Source organism: Perna viridis, chromosome 4 (genome assembly GCF_037379345.1).
Source record: "Perna viridis isolate PV_CMFRI_1.1 ecotype Kerala chromosome 4, ASM3737934v1, whole genome shotgun sequence".
In the NCBI taxonomy this organism is placed as follows: Eukaryota; Metazoa; Mollusca; class Bivalvia; order Mytilida; family Mytilidae; genus Perna; species Perna viridis.
Window position 1 is genome coordinate 45,854,723 of NC_142448.1, and position 27,176 is coordinate 45,881,898.

A 27,176-nucleotide genomic window follows, 5' to 3' on the forward strand; every position below is an offset into this window, starting at 1 on the left:
TTGTTATATTACGAAATGAATTTCTAATATTAAAAAAATATTTTAGAATATTACAAAATATTGACTTTTGTCCACTTTGGATTGTCATGCATACATGTATTATACATTATACATGTCTCTATGCTTGTTTGTGTATTATGTGCATCTTTCTATCCTATAGTAAATATGTTCACACAATCTGTTTAATTTGTTATAAAATTGTAGTAACATGCCTCATGTGGGATCTTTAATGAAATAAAAAACATAAAATATCGCGATTTACAAATCGAACTTGAAAAGTTAAAATAGACCACCCTGAATGAACAGCAGTGTCCACCATTTCGCTGCCAATGACGACGTCGTACGAATACTTATGTCCAACGTCTGCTACTAAGGGTTTTTTTTTAAATGTCCTTGACTACTCTCACGAGTCTCGCAGGTCTGTACGATCAGGAACTTTATATACACTCCCTACGATAGCTTATAGATGTGTTTTGTCCATTCCCTGTAACATAAAATCCCTGGCTGTTGCAAACTAAGCATAATTAATTTTACACAAAAAAGAATGTTTCCGTTTAATTTCACATACGAATACACCAATGCCATAGACCTGTAACACTGGTGCTAGAATGATAAATAACCTATAAGTATATTAGCCATAAACAAAGAGTTAAGGGTTAAAATTAATTTCCCTATATCGATATAGTGCCGATTTGACAACTTAAGACAAATGCCGATTTCATTGTGGATAAAATCGTATCCATTATCAGCTGGAACGGGGATTGATGCTAGGTACGGTAAGGAATTCAAACTCAATCACTTCTTTTTCTAATCAATATCAAATCTTTCAAAACTTCATCCAAAGTCTTCAGATGAAGTTTTTACCTAGTAATAATTTCAGAAAAAAACGTAATAGTTTGAGAAAGCGACAATAATTAATTTGGTACGGTAACTTCCGGTTACACATTTTATACCTTTGAATTCAGTAAACCGATCAACCAAGAAATATTAGAAAAATATACATCATTTTCTTGACTAGAATTGAATTGAAACGGATTTTTCCACATTTAGCAATTTTCAGTTCTTAACATACCGTAAAAATGAATATTTTAGCAAAATACGGGGAAAAGTTGGTATGGGTACGGATACGGGTTACATAGTTTAGACCCTTCCCAAATCCCCTCATCATTCTGATAGGTAACGTTTCTCTCCCCTACACTAATATACCCCTCAAAAATGAATGATAAATACGACAGTGCTTTCATCGGAATTTTGCAAAATGAAGGCGAAATCGCTGGATTTCTCGATGCAGTAGTCGGATTTTTGTACAGAAGGTCCAGTTTAATTTTCATAATAGAATAATTCCGGGTTTTAAAGCAATCGATGTTAGTTGTTACTTACATGTCGTAGGCAATATCAGTTGTCAGTGCCCTGTACAACACTTGGTCTTGCAATTCCTTGGACGAAATTCCTCTGACGTAGCTACCCTTCTTTTTTTAGTTGATTACTGATATCTTAGGTTGTGTTTGGAATTCAATAGTGATGATGGATTGAAATTGAATCTCTGTGTTCCGTTTGATATGGTTACAAAATGTATATTGCAGACTACATGTACCTTTGTTGATTTTGTGGTACAAAATGTAGTGCGCTCACCACATACATGTGGGTAGATCCATATGGTTCACTGTTGTACCCCAGGCTGAGTTACACCAAATACTTCAATATTGTTAGTCACTGCTTCTCTTCCATCCACATAGAATAAAGGGGACAGAGTGATGTCAAATTCAGAATAATGGGGCTGAGTAAGAGTTCATGCTCAAACTGTATGTATGGGCTGTTACTTCTGTTAGCTGACACACAATAACTACTTGGATTAGTTCAACGGAAGATCTGTTCATTTGATCAAACTGAAAGTTATCAGCATTATAAAAGTGCATGAAATATCTGCTAATACAATATAAAACATGTAGGAGGTAAAACCACAATAAATCAGATTATCAGTGATCTGTATGCAGAAAATGAAATGCATTGTAATATATATACATGTAACTTCCCAGAGGTAATGAAGGGGATTTTCAGTAATTTGTGTTTAGACTCTAACCTACAGTGCATGTACATTTTTGTTCGTATATTTTACTGTCAGCAAAGCCTTTGCAGGTTACCTATTGAATTACTATATGTTTAATTCCAAGTTAAAAAATTTGTTCCTTTTTATAAGACTACAAAAAACAAGGCAAGACTTGCCCAGGACAGTCTTCATAGACAACCTATGTCCTGCAACTTAGCCTTAATAGACTCAATCTTAATCATATGTTTTCTGAGAGTTAGCAGTTTTGATTACGACTTGTTCTATAATTAGTCTGAACAAAATTCAGATTCAATTTTAAATTACATGAACTATTTTATCATAAATTAGAGAATAATGAATGTTCATTTTATACCAATGTTTAAAATGCAAAGAAGTATCCAAGTATTTAAATTGTACTCATGTACTTTGGCCCTGCCGATTGAGTACTCAAATATTCATTTGCATCCCTATTCTAAACATATACTTCTACTTAAAACTTTTCAAAGTTTCTCCATACCACTACATGTTGGAAGTTCAATTCAGATGCACATTGAATGCTTAATACATGGATATTTGAATAAATTTGATTAGAGCTAATATATGTATTGCATAATGTACATGTAGTTGTTGCACTTAACATACACATGATACAGTAATCCAAAATATAATACCATCATTGAGGTATCACTCTCAGTACATTTTATATCTGTCATCTTCCTGATGTTAGAATAAAACCTGAGGTACATTTGTAGACTCTCGTCCAAATGTACTTACTGATATTTGAAATTTTTCTTTTCAGGACTGATTTTTTTAGAATTATGAAAACAAAAGCAGATAAAATGGGCTTTACTCCAGGCACTGCATTAAACCTTCTTGTGACAGTAAGTAAACATTCTGTTTTACTAATAATGGTTGAAAGACGTGAACGTGTCAAGGAAAAATTTATTATTACACCTCTAGTTTGAAGAAGATCAAACAACACTTCAAACTGGAATTAAGGAACAGATTTAGAACACTGCCATTACTATAAAATAAAGAATGAATGAGGTGGAAACATAATGGGAATGCTTCAGTAACAGCTACAATGAGACAGCATTAATTGTACTTGAATCAAGCAAAAAAGAAGAACCAGGATTGGATAAGTGGTAATAGCTGGAAAGAAGTGGAAAACCAAAGACTACTAAAGGAAGAGATTAATGGAACAAGATCAGAGAAAGTGAAGGAAAAGCTGTGACATGAATATATGAATACTAACAAAAATGCAAAGAAAAGTATGAGAAGGGACAAAAGACAATGGTTAGATGGTTTGGCAGAGGAGACAGAAACATCAACAAACAGCTGCAATATGAAAGAAGTCTATAATATCACAAAACCTTAGTGGAGAAAGACCAAAACAGACTGATAGTGTAAAGGATAAGAAATGAAAGCTGAAGTGGAGGAATTGGATATTAACAAAAACCACCAACTAAAGATGAAATTAGATAAGTAATAGAAAGCTTGAAAAATGGGAAAGCACCTGGTATAGATAACATTCATGCAGGACTTTTAGAAGCAAGGATTGAAACAGTCTGAAACTGCCAAAGATCGTACATTTAGATTAATTTATCTAGTATGGAACAAATAAAAAATACAATTTGACTTGAAAAAAAGAATCAATCATCAGATTATAGCAAAGAAAGATGATTTCACTCTATGTGGAAATTGGAGAGGCATTACCTTGATACCAAATGCAACAAAGGTAATGGCTAAAATCATCCAATCATGTTATGTAACATCCTAAAACACTGTGCTGAGTGGAACTCCAACCTTTACATTGTATTAAGCATTCAAGAGTGTTCACAGGGACACTCTTCAGAAGGTAATGAAGTATTCAAGGGTTCATATTTGCTTTTGAGGATTGAAGGTTCAGGTCAGGATCTTTGTAGATATCAAATCAAAAGTCTACCTGTAAAACAAAGTATTTATTAGAGATTCAGTGTAATGTATTGAGGGTCTATACCCTATGGTTTGGTAATTTTTAAAACAAGTCCTAGGTCAAAAATGGAGGATCAGTACCTCAGACCTATATTTATTTGAACCCCTGGTATCATAGGATACCAGAAAAGATTATTGTACCGGTACACAGGCAGTGAATGTACACTAGTTGATGGAACAAGAATTTCAGAATGGTTCACTATCAGATAATATGCAGTAAAGAATGGCTTAAATACCAGTATGTATGGTTTTCTGTTACTGTTAGTAATTGGCTGGATTATGAGAAAAGTAGTATCCAGTAACACTAGTATTATCAGATAGAACTTCACCTCAAAGCTAGATGATCTAGGCTAAGAAGAGGATATAACACTGTTATCTAGCACAAAAGATAAGATGCAGAGAAAAAAACTTCGCCTTGAACATCTATTCAAGAATAACTGGGCTGAAGATAAACACTGCAAAAACAAAGAAATGAGGATGAACACCAACAACAGACTAAATATAGAAATAAATGGTGTGGCAGTAGAAAATGTTAAACAATTCATATACCTTGGTGCTACAGTCAGTCACACATGAGGAAAAAATGAAAACATACAGAGATGGCTAGGGCATGCAAGAACAGCCTACCATAAATTAAGGTCAATATTGAACAGAAGCAGCAATAGCCAAGTTGGAAGACAGACCAAGATGCTTTTTAGATCTAGGGTAGTATCTGCTTTTTTACATGGAAGTGAAACCTGGAAGATAACAAAAGAATATCTTCATAAAACACTCTCCTCCACAACTGTAAAAGAAATATCTTAAAATTGTACTGACCAGTTAAGATCTCCAATTCTAAAGCAAGACAAAGAGTGGTACTAGAAAAGATTAGTACTATGCTGTGACTATGGTGAAGAAAAGAAGGTGGCAGTGGATAGGAAATGTCTTAAGAATGAATAACGCCAGGAATGTCAAAATTGCACTCAGCTGGGCCGCTGAATGAAAGAGGAAAGAGGAAGACCAAAGTAAACATGGAGGAGAACTGTCGAAAAGGATAGGATAGAGCCAGGGTTCAGTCTTGGGCATTTGCATCAAGATTCGCACAAGGTAGATCAGAATGGAGAGAACATGTTCATGTCCCCATTTTCTACAGGGAGACAGGGAATTCAGTCGACATGGTCAAGTCTAGGAGATGTGGTATGATTGCCAATAAGACAGTCATCCACTGAAAGCCAAGCAATGAACATTTTAACTTTTACAGGTCACCACACGGTCCTTAATGATGGGCAAAACTCAAACCATAAAGCAAGCTGTAAAAGGTCCCAAAATAAATGAAGTGAAACTTATATATTCATAAAAGAGAAAAATCGACTTAATCTATAGAAAAAACCTAAAATGAATAACAATGAACATAAAATATGATAACCACTAGACTACAGGTTCCTAGTCTGGGACAGACACATTAAGTATGTGATGGGTTAAACATATTTATGAGCACTCAGCCAGTCAGTTTGAGGGGTTACATTCATGAACAATTGTAAATACAAATATTATAATACTAGTTAGTTATTTTGATTTTGATTTGATTTTTTTTTTTATGGAAACAAATACTGGTTTTTAAAGATATTCTTGTTTTCTTATTTTTAAGTTCACAATACTGCTTGCTGAATCTTTTAAGGCTTTCAAAAAGTATGAGAAGATTGCTGCAGAAGATGAAAAGAGAAGAGAAAGATTTAAGGATTCAGAAAGAATGACAAAAGAACAACAGTTACATAGTAATTTTTTCATTCAATGACTTTTAATTTTCATTTATATGTGACTTCTATATTTTTTCTAGTTTTTTACCTGCATTCATTCTTTGTAAGAAACCTATGCATGGACTATATTGTTCACGAAACTGTCTTGTATAAGTAGAACCTTTTCTCTCAAGCATGCTATGTGCAAAAATATGCAAGAATTAGTTGCCATAGTAATGTACAATTTGAAATTTTCACATGTACATTACAGAATAGTATATAATGAGCACATACATAATTGAACTTTTCTGCACCACTGTCCAACCCTTATAATACGAGACATGTGACTATATCAAAATCGACATCAGGTCGAAGCATTTTTATCCTTTAAGTAGAGATAAAAGCTTCTTAATTAATGCATCTACTCCATGTTCTACAGTGTAATTAGGATTTCAGAGGTAGATTACACTGGTGGCCAGGTGCAGTCCTACTTATATACACCTGGATATGCCCAGAGAAAGAAATATACGCCCATAGAAGGTAAAACACGACCGGAGAACTAATTTTACACTTCATTATATTACACTCTTACTAAGATTAAGGAATGTTTTGTGAATATATATCCTGTATGAATGACAAATTCAACTTTCATTATCTTAAACATTATTTTATGAGACAACATTCTCAATAATTATGGTTAATATGCAAAATTATAATTAGACAAAATCATTTACATGTTAATCAATATAATTATCAAATGCATGAAATTACTTTATGTAACTAGTACATGTACATGTAACTAATTGGCATTATAAGAATTTGTACTTCATTAGTAGCCCAGGATAAGTTCATTTATTTTGTTTTCTTGAATATTTACAAGTTGTGAATTTACGGATTTTAGATAATCCCAATTTTATAGACTTGAACTATTATAAGTTCATGATCAATCAATGTTTAAGCTGTTTTTTTAGTGTTTAATTGCTCTGTATTTGTAGTTAGCATAATATTTATAGTTAGTTTTGATTTCAGTAGGCTTACACGAGAGACTAAATGCCTGAATGCAATACTGAATACAGAACTGCAGTTCTTTGGGCGTATTTAACCTTCTTCGGGCGCATATTACATTTCTTCAGGCGTATATTAATTTCTCCAGGCGTGTCCTGGTGTACAAATATATATTAGTATGACCTGCCAGGTGTTTGATTATGTGATAGCTAGGTCACATGATACATGTACAAGTTAAATTGGACTCGCAATTTTGAAGCAATTTTAAGTGTGATTTTTTGAATTTTTTTACTCAGTGGACATAGAGATCCTGCCTTAACCAAAAATCCCATTGAAATAGAATATAAATAAATGCACACTTTCAGTTTCAATGTATTTTTGGTTAACGCTGGATCACGCTATAGTTGCAAAAGCGCAAAAAATGCTATTTTATTTTATACTGAATAGCTTTTCAGGCTGTTTTTGTGCATTTGTTTTCGGTTGAAATTACAAACTTAATGCATAAATTGAAAATTTACAATATTAATTACATTATTATTGAGTGTTAATAAATTTTTCCAAATGAATGGTAATTTTTACATGATTATTTCAGTAGGCAGAATTACACCTTATGGGACCTCATCCTTTCATTCACACTTTTTTTTATAAAATGATTTCTGCTTCAAATAAAATTTATTACAAAAATCAATTTGGTCATATGTTACATCTCCTAAATGAGCACAAAGTAGTCCACAAATTATATCTTAAAACTACTTGATGTTTCAATAAACAGACCAACAAGATTTGATTTTTTAAAAGCAGATTAAGAAATTCTATAGGTAACTATGAACAACCTTTAAAAGGTAGGAACAACTTCAAAATATTGATGTTTTTATCTGCTTCATCATGATTCATGAGTTGCAGAAATAGCCACAGGTTGTTAATTTTTTGAAATAGTACTAAGAATCATACAAAATGTGATTATTGGTTGGAAAGCCTACATATTTTTATTATTGATATTATGTTTAAAATTCTATTGTAAACAGCAATTAACATGTTTTTCATGTGACCCCTGTTCATAGGAGATATTCATTATAAAGAATGTACTATAGAATTCAAAATTAAGGGAGATAACTCTGTAAATGACACTGAAACGCAATTGGAACTTGAACTTACAATGTGAATAACTCTTAAGAGCAGAGAGATTGGAATGAACGATAATGCATTTCATCATATAGACGGGTCATAAAACAACTTATTAACAAAAACAAAAATATGTAGTCTTTTTTAGGTGTATCATTGTTCACTTATTACAGAATTTGCACGATTCTTACAAGGACTTCTACATGCTTTTTCTTCTTTTCATTTATAAGATATTTGCCCATCTGGTGTCTCCCATAAAGTAACAGGCACTGCTAACAACCAGACTGGAGAGAAAAAGACTGCCAATTCATCTCAATGTAGTAAATCTTCTCAAGGAAATAATCCAAAAGAAACTGTTAACCTTAGTGATACCCATCCTCCAGACAGTGAGCTAGTTGATACAGACCAGGATCCAGAATTAATAAGGTATTATTGTGTTTCATAATGTGTAAAACCACTGCAAATGTACTTCTGCTTGTTCAATTTCCATTGTTTTACGAAATACTATTTGTTCATGGTATTTTGATTTTGTAAGTTAACTTATCTAAAATTGAAAAAAAAATATTAAAATCAAATTGTTGAAGCTCTGAACTAAAGTAGAATTGTAAGACCGTACTTCTTGCTTAATATAGAATTGTAAGACCGTACTTCTTGCTTAATATTAATTGATCCTTTAGATTTCTTGACCATTTAGAACCTTGGGAGAGATGGGTAGGGTCGGGCAATGTAGTCTCCTGTGGCGAAGCTCCTTCTATCGAATACCACAGCAAGGTTCTTTAATGTGCAAGGAAAGTGGCATTTTTTTTCCCACACCCATCACAACTATGGGTTGTGGTCAGGTTTTCCCTATTATAGCTTACATGTAACTTGAAAACCATTTCACCTTTAAATATAGGTCATTTGACTTCAATTTTGGGGACAATTTAGACTAGTCTACAAAGGATATAAAGTGAAACTTCTCCAAAGCGGCCACCACTGGGACAAGAGGAAATGGCTGGTTTATAGGGGTGGCTAATTTTGTGAAAAATAGCAATGCATTCTAAGAGTTTTTTCCATTTATGTGTTCTATAACCCTACACATTGTCAGTTTACTGGTTGAGGCATATTTAATGCCATTTCAAAATTAAAGGCCTTTTACTACATTTCAAAACTAAAGGCCTTTTATTATATTTTAAAGCTTACATCATTTGTAAATAATTTGATTTTACAAACAGAACTACCGACAAAATAATGTTCATGCTTTTGAAAGAGTGTCTATTAAAGAACGAAGGGCTATTGATGGTAATAAATCATTTGTATTGTTTTAGTAAACTACCTATCAATAAAGTGTAATAATTTCACCTCTTTATTGTTTGGCTTGGGTACACTGTCATTACAGATCACATTAATTGACAGTTTAAAGACCGTACTATTAAATGACCCTGATTGCCTGATGTGTGTACACACCAATTAACACCAAGAAGGAGAGACTGTTTTCTGAGGGTCCGGTTTGGAGAAGTTTCACTGTATATGTATATAGCAATATAGCATTTAGCATGAAGTGAATGTGGAATTGTCACTCATCTTGCTACTAGGTGTGGTTTCACATGTTGAAGACCTAGTGGAAATCATCAGTTGAATTTTTCATTGTATTTTCTGCGATTTGGCAAATTATTTGATAGGCTAGAATGAGATGATGTTCGTGGTTTTTATATTTTTTTCGCGAGTAAGCCAGAGTTGCTGATTCACCCTTATCCCAGTCCTATGATTGGGTGATACAAAAAGAGTTTGCCTACGTATTTCTCATGCATGTGTCATTGTAGGATTTTGTGAACGATGAGCTGGTTTCCATACTTTGATGAGATCAGTACCAGTTGGATTACTGGTTTACAAATTCTTACACATCCCTTGCTTTAAATTATTTTTGCCAGGTAACAGATCAGAACGGGAAGTTGCATTAAACCTTCGGTATGCCTGACACTGTGACGTCAGGCAATGAACTGGTAACGTTAACTAATGAAAATTCTCTTATTGTTTCAAGACAACAAGCAGCTTTTCAGAAGAACTCTGACAGTTATAATGGTGCCATCAGAGATAACTACTCCTGGTCACAAAGTATTCAGGATTTAGATGTTCATGTTAAGGTAAACATTCTATCACTGATTGACCTTTCTATGTAAGATAAAAAAAAGTGATCAACTTCCTTAGGATAATCTTTATACACTGGTGATATTTTATTGTCTTAACACTTTGAATATTTCCACATCTTTATGGTCTACCAAAGTATATAAGAAGGAATAATAAACTTTAACAAATGGCACTTTTTATAGTCATGTATGTGAATCTTCACCATTTTGCTTTTCATCTGCTGTATTATACAACTGCATACAATTTGCAATAGTTTAATGGTGTAACAAAGTGAAGTATCAAAAGTAGGCATTTGGTTGGTGGACAGTCAGTATAAGTGTATGGTTGGTGGACAGTCAGTATAAGTGTATGGTTGGTGGACAGTCAGTGTAAGTGTATGGTTGATCCAAAAGATTCCATACCATTACCACACAAGGAAGGTTTGGAATGATAGTTTTTGTTGTCATTGGATTCCTTACTAAAATTCATGCATGCTTTTCCAATCAGATTTCAGATATTTCATATGGTTTGAGTTATAGGCAACAAAGAGGCCACACCACAAGAAAAACCATTTTTTTATGTTTGGTCCAATTTGAAAGTTGTTACCTGAATTATAAATTTGGTGCTATATTGTGTCAAAACAAGTTGCTGTGTCCATAATGGAATGTAAGTTCTTATGCTTAAGTGTGTCAAAAACTGATATTGTGTACACACTTGCCCCAAGTGTGGAGATTAGGAGCCTGTGGTCATATGCTGTGCTTCACAAAGCCTTTTATTGGAAATAAAGACACACAATAATCAATTGCTAGTTATGATCACTAATCTTGAATTTGTGGAGTGTTGCTTCCTATGGTGGAGTTAATGTTGCTTTTTATTGTGAAGTCAGTTAGTGTTGCATCCTATTTGGAGTCAGATAGTGTTACTTCTTATAATGGAGTCAGTTAGTGTTGCTTCCTTTTATGGAGTCAGTAAGTGTTACTTCTAATAGTAGAGTCAGCTAATGTCTAATGTTGCTTCCTATAATGGAGTCTTGTTAGTGTTGCTTCCTATTGTTGAGTAAGGTAGTGTTGCTTCCTATGGTGTAGTCAGTGTTGCTTCTTATTGTGGTGTCAGTTTTGTGTGTTTTCTATGGTATGATAAGTTAGTGTTGCTTCCTATGGCTGAGTCAGGTAGTGTTGCTTCCTGTGGTGGATTCAGGTAGTGTTTCTTCCTATGGCTGAGTCAGCTAGAGTTGCTTACTATATTGGAGTCAGGTTGTGTTTCTTCCTATTGTGGAGTCAGCTAGTGAGGATTTAGCTCACGTTTCTTCCTACTGTTCAGTCAATTAGTGTTGCCTTCTATGGTGTGATCTGTAAGTGTTCCTTTTCTGGAATAAATTAGTGTTGCTTCGTATTGTGGAGTCAGTAAGTCACTAAATGTGACTTTCTTTGTGGTGTCAGCTAGTGTTGCTTCCTTTAATTGAGTCTATTAAGTAATTCTTCTTATTGTAGAGTTTGTAATGTGTTGCTTCCTATGGTGGAGTCAGCTAGTGTTGCTTCACATATGGAGTCAGCTAGTGTGGTTTGTATTGCAGAGTCAGCTAGTGTCGCTTCCTATTGTAGAGTCAGTAAGTGTTGCTTCCTATGATGGAGTCAGCTATTGTTGCTTCCTATTTTGGAGTCTGATGTTAAGTTGTGTTGGAGTTATTGCCCTTTTTCTATGTTCTTTGACTATTTGTTATGTTATTTCCTTCTAAAATCTTCTCCTCTTGACACAAACTTGACCAATTGAAACTGAACTTTGTGTGAATGTTCTTTGACGTATCCTGCATAGAAATTGTGTGGGGATTTTTGATCTGGGAAAAAAAAACATGCCTGCTGTTACAAAAAATTAAAACATAGGGGTCAGACAGTATAATATGGCATATATCTCCAAAACTGTTAGATTTAGTCAAATTCTTTCAGTTGCTGAAATGATCCTTATTACAACGCCTAGAAAAAGTCTCTAGGGATCAAACTTGTCAGACGACTACTTGTAAGAGTTATTGCCCTTGAAAGGTTTTTTAGTTTTCAGCCAATATCTTGAAAACTATGATAGATAGAAACTTTCAGTTGAAGAAAGAATCCTTATAATAAATCCTACCAAAGTCTTATTGAGTCAAAATTGTCGGATGACTCCTTATTAAATTTTTTGCCTTTGAATGCAAAATTTAACCGGGTGAGCAATTAATTCTCCTAGGAGCCTCATGTTTTCCTTTTATGTTCTTGTTATTTTGTTATTACCTAATTCCTTTTGCCTAGTTCAAGCTCATGGGTGACTAAGGATAGTTTGTATAATATGATTTGGTAGTGTGGCATCATCATGATCATTATATCATTTGGTTAACAGTCCATAATTCAATTATCTCAAACTAAATAATATTAAGAATTAATTCATAATTTGGACTGGAACTCTTATGATATTTATTAGAAAATAATACGAATTATGCTTGCAAAACTATCCCTAAGGTTCATTTCGATGTAAGTTTAATGACAGCTGTTGGAACTTAGGCATTTTTCAGCAAAACTTGGTCTGATGCATTGTCCACAACTCCTCCATAATGATTTGCAGGATTGTAATGAAACTCAAAGGAGTATTAGATTGTCACATGGAGATTGCATATTTTCAGGAATGTATGTTTGGGCAATTATTGTAAAAATGACAGCTGTTTTTCAGCAAAGCTTGGTCTGATGGGTTTTCCTCAACCTCTCCTAAACGACTTGCAGGAGTATTGTAAACTTAATGAGGTGCTAAATTATCATATTGGGGTGTGCATATTTTCAGGAATATATATTTGAACAAAAATTGTAGAAAAGATGACTGTTGGAACTTGCACATTTTTCAGCATAACCTGGTCTTCTGCGTTGTCCACAACTACTCCTAAACAAATTGCAGCATTGTTATGAAATTCAAGGAATGTAGGATTATCATATGAAGTTGTGCATATTATCAGGAATTAATGTAGGAATCAGGCAAAAAAATATGACTTAAGTGTTTTTCAGAAAACTGTGGTCTGATGCATTGCATGTAATTCCTCCTCAACGACTTGCATGATTGTTGGGAAACTTAATGGGTTGTTAAATTACCACATGGATGTGCATATTGTCGGGAATTTCAGGATAGTGTTTGAACAAAAATGGTAGACAGGATGACTATCCAAACTTGCACAATTTTCAGTAAAACCTGGTCTGATGTGTTGTCTACAACTCCTCCTGAACATCTTGCAGGATTGATATGAAACTCAGTTGAATGTTAGATTACCATATGGAGATGTGCATATTGTCAGGAAGTAGTCATATTTTGTTACTGTGTTGTCAACACAAAATATTACTGATTGCTGTTTGGAGTTAGGTGTTTAAGAAATGGCAGCAATATGTGTTTCTAAAGTGGGTAGTCTGTCTACTGATAAATATAAACCTTTGCAGCAATATTCATGAAACTTAGTTGAGTTGTTTTTTTTATTTTAACATACACTCTCTGTCAATTTTTGTAAATTTCCGATTTTTTTATTTAGAATTATTTGACTAAAAAAGGGAAATTTCCAATATTTGCACAATAACTTGAAAATGCTTCTAGCAATATTTATGAAACTTTGTTGAGTTAATTATTTTGATTTATGTATACATATAAGCTCATTTTTTATTTTAAAAATATATTATAAATATGTATATTGTGCAATTTTGATCTGTGTGGTTCTTTGATTGATTATGAGTCCATAAGGAGTTTGGCTTAATCAGGTTTCACTGTTTTAATTCCCTCTCATCTTTACTTCAATAATAAAAATATATTCCATGTAAGCAGCCATTATTAATTTATTAATCTTTTGAGAAGGAGCAGTTGGTATTGACTGGTATTAATTTGTCTCCAAGTCAGGTCTTTAGTAACATTTATTATTTTACTTCAGATACCAAAGCATATCAAGAAAGGCAAAGATATTCAAGTATGTATTGATAAAAAGCACTTAAAAGTATCATATAAAGATCAAAGCAAAGATGTTATACTTCTGATGGATGATGAACTTTGCTGGGAAATCAACAAGGAAGAATCTATGTGGAATCTTGTACCCGGTGAACATATACTGGTAATATCTATATGGTGCAACTAATTATTGCTCAAATGATAAGGAAAATACAAGGATTGGATATAATCATTTCAAGCCCTTCACAAATATTATTTTTTTATTAAGTTTTATTTTTTTTAACCCTTTAATGGCACTATCTAAAGAAAATTAAAAATACTAATCAATCAAAATTTTCATCCTATCATTAATATTTTACCACTAATAAACAGAAAGTGAAGAGTTGTGATTTTAACCAAGTAAAATTGGCAGGAAAATTGAGGTTGATCGATAGTGTCTAGTTTTGGAAAATCTTATGTTCATTAAGGAAATTATTTTCATAAGCTGAAATTAGATTTATTTGAGTATAATTACACTGTAGGATAAATAATCTGTTACTTTAGTTTTTGAATGTAGAGGCATATTAACTTGTGGATAGGTTTAAAATTTGGGAAAAGGTGAAATGGAAAAAGAATTTGTAAATGTGTGTGAAGTTGGATACTGTTTAACTATTGATTACAGTTAATATTTTGGAAATCAGTAGTATTGATTGACATTCAGTTCATACATATGAGGAAAAAACAGTTCTAAATAATATGAAAAATACATAAGTATAACCCCAGTTTTATTTCACATCGTGCAATCTTTAAAATTCTTCATGCTACATTTTTCACTCAAATCAGTGTTCATTTATTGTTTTTATCCTACAACCACATTTTCTAAATAAGACGTGATATTTGCCCAAAATAATTGATTTTTTTTAAGCGCAGCAGTCGGCTTGTGCACCTTTAAACTTGTTTCCTATTCTTGATGTTGCTCATACCCAAAAATGTAACGAGATGTTATTATGTTGTAGCGTAATATAGCTTGGCGTTATTCAACACCCTTTTTTTTGTATAATAGTAAATCGTAGTTGCAGGATAAAAGGTCATTTCATGTACTACGTTTATTTGCATTTATAACTGTATACTATACCATAATTCTGAATCTTACATCATTATGAAATCTTAAGACACAGAAGTTCTACTTCTTTTTCATGTGGAAGCTGGTTTCAAATAAGATCTTTCACAGAGGTGTTTACGTATACAGATTTCCCATATTTTCTACGAATTTTGACTTCAAATTACACTCTACAAATTTTAAATATCTCCATAGTACCTTTGTTAAAATTACAGAAAGTTCAGGATTTTACGGATTATTTTCATAGAATACTGTGAAAAATACAGATTGTCATCAAGTGGTATAAACAGATCTGCTTTCACCAATAAAAGTTGTTTGTCGCATCCATCCAGAGCAAGATATATGTAAAATAAGGATTCTTGGCAGTTGAAAATTACTGCCGCTTATGCATGCTTTAACTGATCGGCGTTTTGGCACAGAAAAAAAACCGATTGTTTAACAAAGCAAACAAGAACTATACTTATGATTTTAAGACCTATGTCGGTCTGAAATTGTCATGTTGTTGTTTCACTGTATGTTTCATGTAGCAAACAACATTTTGATTTACCATTAGACTCAAAGGGAAAATAAACTGAACTTGCAGAAATAAACTAACCAGGAGTTAGATTGACAATATTTAAATATTCATGTCTATCATTATAATACACAGCCAAGCAGTACTCACACATGTACCTATGTTTATTATGTTTGGATGTTTTCACCCATGTCTCCCCGAAGTGCCCTACTTTGTTTTAGTTCATTTGAAAAAAGAAAGCTTATACAAACCTGCAAGGTTACAAGAAAAAAAAACTATTCCAATATAAAATAGGACAGGTTGGTATACGGAGGGGTAGAACAAGTCACTATCTTCAAAGTTAGTCCGCCAAGAGGCCAGAGCAATGCAGTTGATATATTCTCCCTTTTCCGCTGAGATTTTCTCATAACCTGACCAGCTTCAAAGCAAAAAATATTCCAGCATCCAGTCATAAAACTGTATTCCTAAAAGGTCTGTGTGAAGGACACAGGTTTCTCAACTTTTTGTTGTAGCTAGAACTGGAAATTACAGACAGTTTTCAGTGTTGTTCTTTCGAGTTAACAAGACGACTATTATTCCACGTTTATCACCAATTTGGTCAATGACTAAGATGGTTATAAAAAACTTGGATATACCAAACAGTTTTGTTGGGTTTTCTTTTATTATTTTTGCAAATATACGAAATATTCACAAATTGACCAAATGAGAAATTGTATTTGATCTAATGGAAATATGACACTTTCAAAGCTGCTATTTAAATTGAAAAGTCGATATTTTACTGCAAAAGATATTAAAAAAATGATTTGAGAATGTGTTTTTTGAATATTTACTTTATTATTTTACAGTATCCAGACCTAAAAGGTCAAGATTGACCTTTCATATCATACATCGCTCTTAAATTTGAAAATTTTGGGCATGTTTACCAAAAACTACAAATGGCACTAGTTGCTAGTTTTTATTGAATGTAGCGATTTATTCTTTTTGAGATGGAATTTGCACTGATATAATGTAAGAACTTTGGAATTTTTCATACCAGCAAAGGAAAGTATTAAAGTCATACAAAATGATACAACATTTTGCCATATAAATCATGATTGACCTTTGACCCCATTTTGTCAGAGACTTGACCACAATTTATTTGTATGACATTGATATTTTAATAGAGCTTGAATTAAGCTTTCCTTCGATATATAATTGAGCTGTATTAATTCCGGTGTAGTAAATTCTCAAAAATCAATATCCTGCTATTATGTGAAGTAGCTCCTTCTAGTACGATCTCAAGATGGTTCAACATATTTTTAGGTTATCAAACTGATGATAAAATAAGACATTGTCTCCAAGGAATAACTGGAGTTGAAATGTATTATATTTTACCCTAAGGTGCCATACCACATCAGGAATTATGCTGGGATTTATTTCGGGATATTGAGTGGAACCTTTTAGAAATGATGAGTCAGAAACTGGCATTTTTATTATGATCAGGCAATTACTTTAACAGAAGTGTTTCCTGATGTCTGTACAATAATTATAGTACCAGTTAATAGGTGGATCTCTTTAATTTTGTACCACAAGATGCCTGGATTTTGAAAAGAACCATTAAGGGATTAGAGACCAAAAAAAAAAAGACCGGAAACAAATGTTTTCCTGAAAACTTGGGCGATATCTTGTTTTACCACTAGGTGCCAATAAATTTATAAAGACTTAGGGTTGATTTTGGGAGTTTTGAAAAGAACCATATAGGAAAGTATGGGCAAAATGGGTCAGAAACTTTTTCCTTATCTAGGAACAATTACTTTAGCAAAAGTGTAGTGATCTCTATGAAATTGTACGAAGAGATTCCATACTGTGAAACTATCATTATTCGTGGGGTACCAATTTTCGTGGATTTCTTGGGTTTGGTAAACCACGAAATTTTGTTCCCAATGAAAAGAACACATTCTTTTTGTTTGTATGACAGAGTTGTCAAATCCATGAATTCAAGAATCCATGAACTGATCATTTTCCTCTAAACCATGAAAATTGGTACCCACAAATAAAAGCACTTTCACAGTAGTACAAGAGAAAAACTTGAATTTATTTGGTTGGTTGTGCATTTGTTATTGAATTTGGAGACAAAAAGGGCATAGGAACAGGCATCTACTTTGCAGAATAGCTTCTTGAGTATAAGCTTGTTTTTTAAACACTTTCATTCTGTGCCTGAAACTTATACTGTCAAACATTTATTCACTTCTTTAATACTGAGCTATACAGCAAGCTTTGAATTCAGACTTGCCCCTGCTATTCAGGGTTTGACCACTGAAATCACCCTGCAAAGCATTTTATTTACTGAGCTGCCAAATTCTTTAATAAGTGTGTCATTCATTAGGACAGACAGCCATGGTAGCCATGTCATTTCTATGACATTTTTGTCAGTCCTATAATTTGCTAGAAATTTAACTGCACCTAACTACCCTTACTTTTTTTCTTTTACTCTGGGTTTTGCCCCCAGATGAAAAAGTGGTTTGCAATGCTGACATCTTGCATCCGTGGATTCAGTTTTAACTCACATGTGCGAAGTGACTGCAAACATTACCTAGTTCTATAATTTACCATGGAAGTTGTTTTTCCAGTTGAAAATAGAACTTTAAGCTAGTAAGTTTGTGCATATGTGAAAATCAGAAATTACCGATTCGGTAACAGCATCATAAGGAATTCTAAAATGTAATGTAATGTCAATGGATGTAATTCATTAAGCCAAAATAACAAAATACATTGGTCATTGGGACAAATATTATAATCAGTCGGTAGGTCCGACAGGATAGGTTCAGCTGCCATTCCAGTGGTATATATGTCAGGACCAATGATGAAATTGGGCACCTCTGTATTAAACAAGTATACATGATACCCTCTATTATATCTACATGTATTAACCCTCCCACATGAGGGCATTTTACAAAATCAGTGGAAAATTTACAATCTCCCACATATAAATGTAAAATCTGTAGGAGGATTTTGGTTAAAATTACTATGATTTTTGGGAAATATGCTAAATAATTGAAATTTTACAATAAAACTTTTTATTGTACGTAAAAATTCCCGTATGAGACAGTATTACAGTACCTGAACCGATCCATGCAACAAAAATTGCGATCAGTCATTGGTCACCAATCAGTTTCCAGTCGGTCATCGATCTGTCAAACTGATCCATTAAACCAGAGATCGCATCACGTGACCACAGAACGGTCAATGTAATTTACGGTTTTTATTTGTCAATTTTACACATATTTAATAATGAAATAGATTTAAACATCAATTTATACCTTTATTTTACATTTCTTTTATTTCAAACAAATCTTACACCATTGTACATAAAACAAACTGCGATCTGATCGGTCACCGGTCATTGGTCACCGATCCGTCAGCGATCAATCAGTCAATGGTCATCGATCTGTCAAATCGTTGCACAGATTGGGTCAAGGACAGTAGAGGGGAGGACTGTTCCATGTAAGGTTTAATAGGTATGCCTCTATTACCTTTTTATTATACGACTTGGAAAAATTTGTTGTCTTATAATCCTGTTGTCATCCTCCTCATCATTTATAGACACTTCAATTTAGTTCAATAACTTGAGTATAAGCGTATAGATCTTAAATGAAGTTATATCACAAGGTGCCATTCCTCAAAAGGAAGAATGGAGTAGTGACTTAGTGTTTAGGACTTATGGGCCAAAAGGGGCCAAGAACAAGCATTTTTACTAATATCCAGACAATAACTTGAATGTAAGTGAATGGTTCTCTTTGAGATTTTACATTTGTACAACAAGGTGCCATTGCACTAAAGGAAGGCTAAGATTGATTTTGGGCATTGTGGCGTTGGTTCTCTTTAGGAATGAGGAGCCAAAAAAGGGCCAGAAACAAACAGCGTCTTGAAGTTTTGACCAACTAGAGTAAATGTGAATGGACCTTTTTTAGATTTTACCACAATGTGTCATTCCACAAAAATAAAGTTGGGATTGAGTTATGGGGTTGTGACTTTTAACTGTTGAAGAATAAGGAAACCAAGCATTACCAGGTATTTTATCATAGGCCACCCCAGGGTAGGGTGGAAAAGGTGGGCATTCACAGGCCTCTTATGAAATTAAAAAAATTCAAAAGTGTTTTGTATTTCAAAACCCGGAAAATACTCAGAAAGGAAATTTGTAGTTCAATAAATTTGTCTATGTAATTTTGTGATTAACACTATTGGGTGTTCACTGATATGATCATAACATCAAAGTTTTGTCCATGTTGTCTTACATAAATTAAACTACCATTATTCTTTGACATGTTTAATTTTTGAATTATGGATATCAGCTCAAGGCTAAAAACCACTAATTCCACTTCCCATAGGCTTCTATGCTAATTTCACAATATTCAATGGCTTCTCTGGACTTTACCTTAACTTTAACCTGCAGAGGACTATATATCAGCATGATTCTACATATGTCAGCTCACAATCCTCAGAATGGCATGTGGGGTTAGCAGACTTGCAGTGCAGTACTGGTCACCGGAAGTGAAGGGTCTATAATAGCATGGGAAATCCCAGTGTTTTCACAAGATAGGGGTAAATTTAAAAATCAATATGGAGATTAGGCTTCACATCACAAGAAGCAAAATGCACCTATAAAATGTACAGAAATGTTTTTCCTTTCAGAAACTGTTTAAATTTTTTAAATAAGATGAGAACTTTTTTTCACAGCACTATGAGGAACAGGGGTAATTTCTGCGTAGGACTATTTTTGTGTACGTTCCAAATGCTCATTGGTTGAATTGGTGGTCTGTAACCTAAAGAGTCACTTTTTGTCTTAGAAAAAATTAATAACTATACAGGTATCTTCCTACACACATACTGAATGCATTTGCAAAGTTTCAGTGAAATGTGACAAGCACTTTTTTAAATATTTGATTTTTAAATATAGGGTAACCAAGTTGCGCGAGCAAAAAAGTGACAATATTCTACCATACTTAAATGCATTAAATATTTGCAAAGAACTTTTTCTGACTTTTCAAATAAAAAAAATCAATCACAACTTTTTTTTTAACAATATTAATAAAGAGATAGATTTAAAAGTAATCATTTTCTGAGAAATTGGTCTATTTTTAAAAATTTATTTCTGACATGCCTCCCCCTTTTTCTTGATCACATGTCAAAAATCCTAAATCTTTAAATTTTCACAAAAGGTGATATGTTTGGCTTTAAATTTGTAAATACAGTGTTTTCACATTAAAACATGACCAGTAAAGGGCACCTAAAGCAAAAAAATTACTCAATAATGGATTTTCCTTGTTGCCATAGGGGAATGCTTATTTGGCCTTAACCACAGTAATGAAAGTGAGTTTTTCCTCATTTCTAACCTAATTTTTGCTCAAATCTACACAAAACTTGATTTCAAGTGCTTATTACCACCATATTTAGGTAAATATAGCCCTCAAAGTTTAATATTTGATATTTTTACTAAATTTTCTACATTTTTTACAAGATAGGACATAAAAATCAGCCAAAAAGACCAATTTTCCATAATTTGGACCTATAACTTAAAAAAATGCATATTTTGAAGGATTTTTGTAGTGTATTCCTCTCATGGCAAAGTTAACAAGATCTTCAAGTAGTTTAAAGCTATTTCAAGAAACTTTTCATTTAGCCATGGCTTCAGCTTAAGGCTAAAAACCACTAATTCCACTTCCCATAGGCTTCTATGCTAATTTCACAATATTCAATGGCTTCTCTGGACTTTACCTTAACTTTAACCTGCAGAGGACTATATATCAGCATGATTCTACATATGTCAGCTCACAATCCTCAGAATGGCATGTGGGGTTAGCAGACTTGCAGTGCAGTACTGGTCACCGGAAGTGAAGGGTCTATAAATAGCATGGGAAATCCCAGTGTTTTCACAAGATAGGGGTAAATTTAAAAATCAATATGGAGATTAGGCTTCACATCACAAGAAGCAAAATGCACCTATAAAATGTACAGAAATGTTTTTCCTTTCAGAAACTGTTTAAATTTTTTAAATAAGATGAGAACTTTTTTTCACAGCACTATGAGGAACAGGGGTAATTTCTGCGTAGGACTATTTTTGCGTACGTTCCAAATGCTCATTGGTTGAATTGGTGGTCTGTAACCTCAAATTAAGGAAATATTTAATTGGAAATTTCTTTGTACAGTTTCATTCGGTGTTGGAAACTTATTCTGTGTGAAACATTTAATTACAATCCAAACTCTGAACTGCATTAATCTTGAATGTTGCGTCCATATTTGCCCCATTTTGTCAGAGTTTAACCACTATGGTTGTATCAAGCTGCTCCCTACAAAATAAATGAAACAAATCTCCCCTCTTTCATTCCACAATGTTCTATTTGTGTGAATAGGCATACAAAGAAAAAAAAAACAGTTTGTTCTTTTTTCCATTATACAAATCTAAATTCCTATAGTATTTCATGTTTCCTTTCAAGACATTAATGTTTTGTACAACCATATCTAATCTACATCTAAATACACAGTTTTTGCTGTAATTAATATCAGATTTATTAGTAAAGATCCATTTATTTAAACAATTAATACATTTTTTTTCGTCTTGTATCTGAGTAGAAAATCTTTTAGATATTATACAAATTATTGAATAATATCTTAGTATATGTACAAAATGTACATTCATAAAATAAGTTGGTTAATGGTCTCATCACATATTTTACAACAGCCACATTTTCTAGATTTAACATATAACCAAATTTTAAAAGAAAAAAAATTAAAAAATTACTTTTCCATTCAAAATTCTCCATGTCAGTACACTATTGCCATGCTTCTACTTTGTGAATAGGCATAACAAAAATATTTTTTACCAAGTCAACGTACAGATATCTTTTACTCTTTGCACAATACATCTTATCTAAAAAATTATTATGTACTCTTAACATTTGCTATTTCATCTGATGACATATCTCCCAGTTCCTCATTAAGACTAATCTTAACTGTCCTGGGGATACTAGAAAGAAGACTGTGATACTTGATGAAGTCTTTGGTTTCACATATCGGGCTAATCTTATCAAATGTATAAAATTATTTAGTGTTTTGATTAACCAGACTTCCACCACATTTTAATTTACAATAACATTAATACCAGAATACTGTCAAGAGTCACAGAATTGAAAATATCTAGACTAAGGATATCTTAAATATTTTAACTGGCAATTTCAAACCTATAATGACGTCTATCCAAAATGGGTTAGTGACTCTGATGCTTGATGCATCTCTGAGTTTTTTTTTTTCAAGGCCAAATATATGAATACCCCCAAGATGCAGAAGCTGCTGTTCAGCAACAGTTTGCCAAGTACCAGAATTGTTCTCTTGAAATATCTTCCCCCAGGTTGATTTTAAGTATGTTTAGAAAGACTTTATGTTAATCATCTTCAGACCACCATCAAGGAAATCACCAATAAGGGTTTCCCTTTTAATCTTCTCAGTCTTCCCATCCCAAATAAAACTATAAAATAATCGATTTAGTTCATCAGTCTTGAGATTTGGGAGTGATGTCAACAGATGAATTATTTTTGGTAGAGTTAGAGATTTAATAACAGTAACTTTACCAAGGAGTGTCAACTTTCTATGTTGCCAACTCTTTAAAAGCTTACTGATTTTTTGTGTCTTTTGTTTTAAATTAATATCAGTCATGTTTGACATGCACAAGGAAAGAAAAGTTAATGCTTAATAGCTTAAAATTAGAATGAGACCAGAACAGTGGTGTGTCAGCACACAAAACATAACCAGAATATTTCTTTCTGCCAGTCCAAACTTCTCTTGTCTTAGAGTTATTCATTTTCAAACCTGACACATGAAAAAATGCGCCTAAAACTTCTAAAGATTCTCTGAAAAATGTCTCTTTACCATCTAATGTTAAAAAAGTGTCGCCAGCATATCGACTAACAAGTGGTTCACAATTATTAACCATAATGCCTTTGATTTCGGTTTCAAAGGTAAGTGTTTCACCACAAATAATAAAAAAGGTAGGGAGATAATGGATCACCTTGGTGGCAGCCTCGCTGTAGATTAAAAAAAAAAAAGGTGGACATGTGACCATTATTTATAAAACAACTTTTAGTATGTGTATATTATAATTCAAACCAGTGACAAATCATTAAGATTTTATGTTAAATTTTCTGATTAGGTTAGTTTATACTTGTGCTGGGTAAATATATTTGGTATGCAGTGGCAAATTCTAAATCTGTTTGATGCATATGCCTCTGCATTTTATGGTCTCTTGAAATTTGATGTTAAGATTTTAATGAAAAAATTGTATTACAAGGTCATTTAACATGAATCACTTGTACTAGGTACTAGTATTGTATTCAGTATGTTGTTACATCACTTCTTCTGACATAGCTTCATATCTCTTTCATGCATATACACACAGTCAAAGTCTATTGATGTGGAAATAGTAACCTTACTGAATACCGGTAATCACTTCATCACACTTCAATATGCAAACAATAATTATACCTGAGGTATTTGTCCACTTTGATGGTTAATTTCTTTTGGAATTCAGTGTCTGGAGCTATCAGAAAATTGCTCCGGACGCTGAACCCAAAAGGGATAATTTGATGGTGTCTGACAGGGAATGGAGTTAACATTTCTTAACCTTGTCCTATCAGGCAAGTTGATGAAAATGCTACTTGTCCAAATTGAAATCTAAGTTGTCCTTTTGGTTAATGAATGTTAAAAAATTAATAAAATTGGTTATCCTTCTGGTTAGTACAATTTAACTTTTACTTGTCCAAGTTGTCTGGGTGGTAATTTCACTTGTACTGTTAAATGTCTTATCCCGGTCAAATGGTTATATGGATATTATAAATAAGCCATAATGTACAAAATTAGTAACAATGTCACCGGCAGTCAGCATTTTGAATTAGAGGGTCTATTTGCAACAGGCAAGACATTTTTCTCTGATGACAGTTTATTTAAGTCATGTTCTAGTAAGGAAATTTCAGCATACACATTTGGAAATTAAAAACTTTAAATGGAGTTGATTACCTGTAATTTAATTCATTTTGTAAATTTCAGATAAATCTGGATAAAAAGCAAGAAAGATGGTGGGAAGCCTTGCTTACTTCAGAACCTAAAATTAGTGTTAGAAAGATTGATGCAAGTAGACCTATGACTGATCTTGATGATGAAGCCCAGGCAAAGATAGAAGAAATGATGTACAATGAAAGACAGAAAAGATTAGGATTACCACAGTCACATGAAAAGGTATGATAAACTTAAAGACAGAAAAGATTAGGATTACCACAGTCACATGAAAAGGTATGATAAACTTAAAGACAGAAAAGATTAGGATTACCACAGTCACATGAGAAGATATGATTAACTTAGACAGAAAAGATTAGGATCACTGCAGTTTCATGAAAAGGTATGATAAAAATAGACAGAAAAGATTAAGATTACAAAGTGACATGAAAAGGTATGATAAACATAAAAACAGAAAAGATTAAGATTACCATAGTCAAATGAAAAGGTATGATAATCATAGACAGAAAAGATTAGGATTACCACAGTCACATGAGAAGGTATGATAAACATAAAGACAGAAAAGATTAGGATTGCCACAGTCACATGAAAAGGTATGATAAACATAGACAGAAAAGATTAGAATTACCACAGTCACATGAAAAGGTGTGATAATGTAAAGACAGAAAAGATTAAGATTAAAACATTGAATATTGCATGACAGAGAAAAGATTATTATCACTGCAGTCACATTAGAAAGTCTATTATTCTCCTAGGCTTGAACAATTCAAATGTGACTATTAAAAATCCTGAAATGGCTTATTTGTTGTATAATTACTTTGATTACTGGTGAGTAAAAAATGTGTTGGCTTACTTGGCGTCTGTTGTCGTCCTAGCCATTGTTAACATTTTTTACCTGCGTCGCAAAAAAAAGGCGGAAGCAGGCCTAGAAATCAGGTCACTCCGTCCATTCATAACACTTCAGCTTGTCATTGCAACTCCTCTGAAACTACTCAACAGAAATTCCTGAGACTTTGTATATAGCAAGAACACTATTTGTAGTCATGCATATTATTAGAAAATTTTGATTGATTTATTTTTATAGGAGTAATGGCCCTTAGAACTTAGAAATTTACCATAAATAATCATTTATCTGCCCATAACACTTTTTTCGTTGCATTTTCCTCAGCAACTATATATCACTGCTGCAGTGGGATATTGATTTGTCTAGCTTGTTCAAACTCTTCTCCTCTGAAACTACTATCCTAATCAGAATCTAACTGATTAGCCAAGTAGTATGAATGTTCTGTAGGGCATTCTGCATTGAGCTGATGTGGTGATTTTTGATCCATTGAAAATTTTGTATCTCCAAAACTGTTAAGTTTTGCCAAATTATTTCATTATTTATTGCCCTTGAAAGGTGAAAAATGACAGGTTTTGTTTTTTTTTTTTACAGTTTTCGGTCAATATCTTGAAATTATGATAGATAGAAACAAACTTTTACTGCTGAAATGATCCTTATGATAAGGCCTACAAAAGTCTGGCCCTTGAAAGGTGAAAAATGATGGTTTTTTTTTTACAGTTTCAGTCAATATCTTGAAAACTATGATTGAGATAGAAACAAACTTTTATTGCTGAAATGATCCTTATGATAAGGCCTACAAAAGTTTGAGGAGATTAAAGTTGTCGGACAACTCAATGTTAAAGCTATTGCCCTTGAAAGGTGAAAAATGGTGTTTTTAGCAGTTTTCATCCAGTATATTGGAAACTATAATAGATAGAAAGAAACTTTTTTCAATTGATGAAATGATACTTATGGTATTGCAAAAGTGATTAGACACGAAAGGGCAGGTAACTTTATTAATGAACTATGCTATTATCCGCTTCAACCAGTAATTGATTTTGACGACTAAATTTCTAACATATTATCCATACAGTCCTACCAAAGCCTTACTTTGAGTCAAAATCGTCGGACAACTCTTTGTTAGAGTTATTGCCTTTAAAGACAGAAAATTAACGGAGCTTGTTGTTTTGAAACTATTTATTTTTGTTTTCAGAAAGTACATGATGTGTTAGCCCAGGCTTGGAATGCTGAGGGATCTCCATTCAAAGGACAGCCATTTGATCCTTCAAAAATCAATGTTGGACAGGATGGAATGGTCTGCATTAATGAGAACAATACCTGATGATGCATTGAATTGACTGAAAATGTGAATATTTACTTGCCTATGTCTATTTGTTCTTGACCACACTTTGTTTGTCATTATGGCATTTAATTGTAATCTCACTAGACAAAAAAAAACTACATGTAACAGTAAAATAACATTAATTGGAGAATGTTATACTACATTTTTCTTGTTAGTGTTCTGGCCCAGCATGCCTTATACATGTATTTTTCACTTGTTTGTCACACTCGACCCTCTATTGGACTGTAATAAAGTCCTTGGTCATGTTAGCTATTGCAGTCACTTAGCGTCTGTCGACCTTAACAATTTTTCAAAATTCTTCTCGTCTGACACTACTTATTCAATTGGAATGTTCCTTGGGGTATCCTGCTTAGAACTGATGTGGTGATTTTTGATTCTGCAAAAAACATGGCTGCCATTACTAAAAAAGAACATAGGGGTAAGACAGTAA

At 33.0% G+C, this 27,176-nt stretch overlaps 1 protein-coding gene across 1 annotated transcript; it reads left to right on the top strand.

The window, feature by feature from the left end:
• Positions 1 to 1,168: 1,168 nt before the first annotated feature.
• Positions 1,169 to 26,886, top strand: LOC148620273 (nudC domain-containing protein 3-like). The gene is made up of 8 exons (XM_088581037.1): positions 1,169 to 1,313; positions 2,847 to 2,928; positions 5,679 to 5,775; positions 8,094 to 8,289; positions 9,884 to 9,986; positions 13,892 to 14,068; positions 24,594 to 24,782; positions 26,597 to 26,886. Exons 1-8 carry the CDS (start codon positions 1,216 to 1,218, stop codon positions 26,723 to 26,725), a joined length of 1,071 nt encoding a protein of 356 aa, XP_088437163.1. The 5' UTR covers positions 1,169 to 1,215; the 3' UTR covers positions 26,726 to 26,886.
• Positions 26,887 to 27,176: the final 290 nt, after the last annotated feature.

Excerpts from the sequence above, each read along its gene's own strand:
- LOC148620273 (XM_088581037.1), top strand. The coding sequence starts at position 1,216 with ATGAATGATAAATACGACAGTGCTTTCATCGGAATTTTGCAAAATGAA. Across the intron at positions 8,290-9,883 it reads CAGGATCCAGAATTAATAAG|ACAACAAGCAGCTTTTCAGA; the intron begins GTATTATTGTGT and ends TATTGTTTCAAG. Across the intron at positions 14,069-24,593 it reads TACCCGGTGAACATATACTG|ATAAATCTGGATAAAAAGCA; the intron begins GTAATATCTATA and ends TGTAAATTTCAG.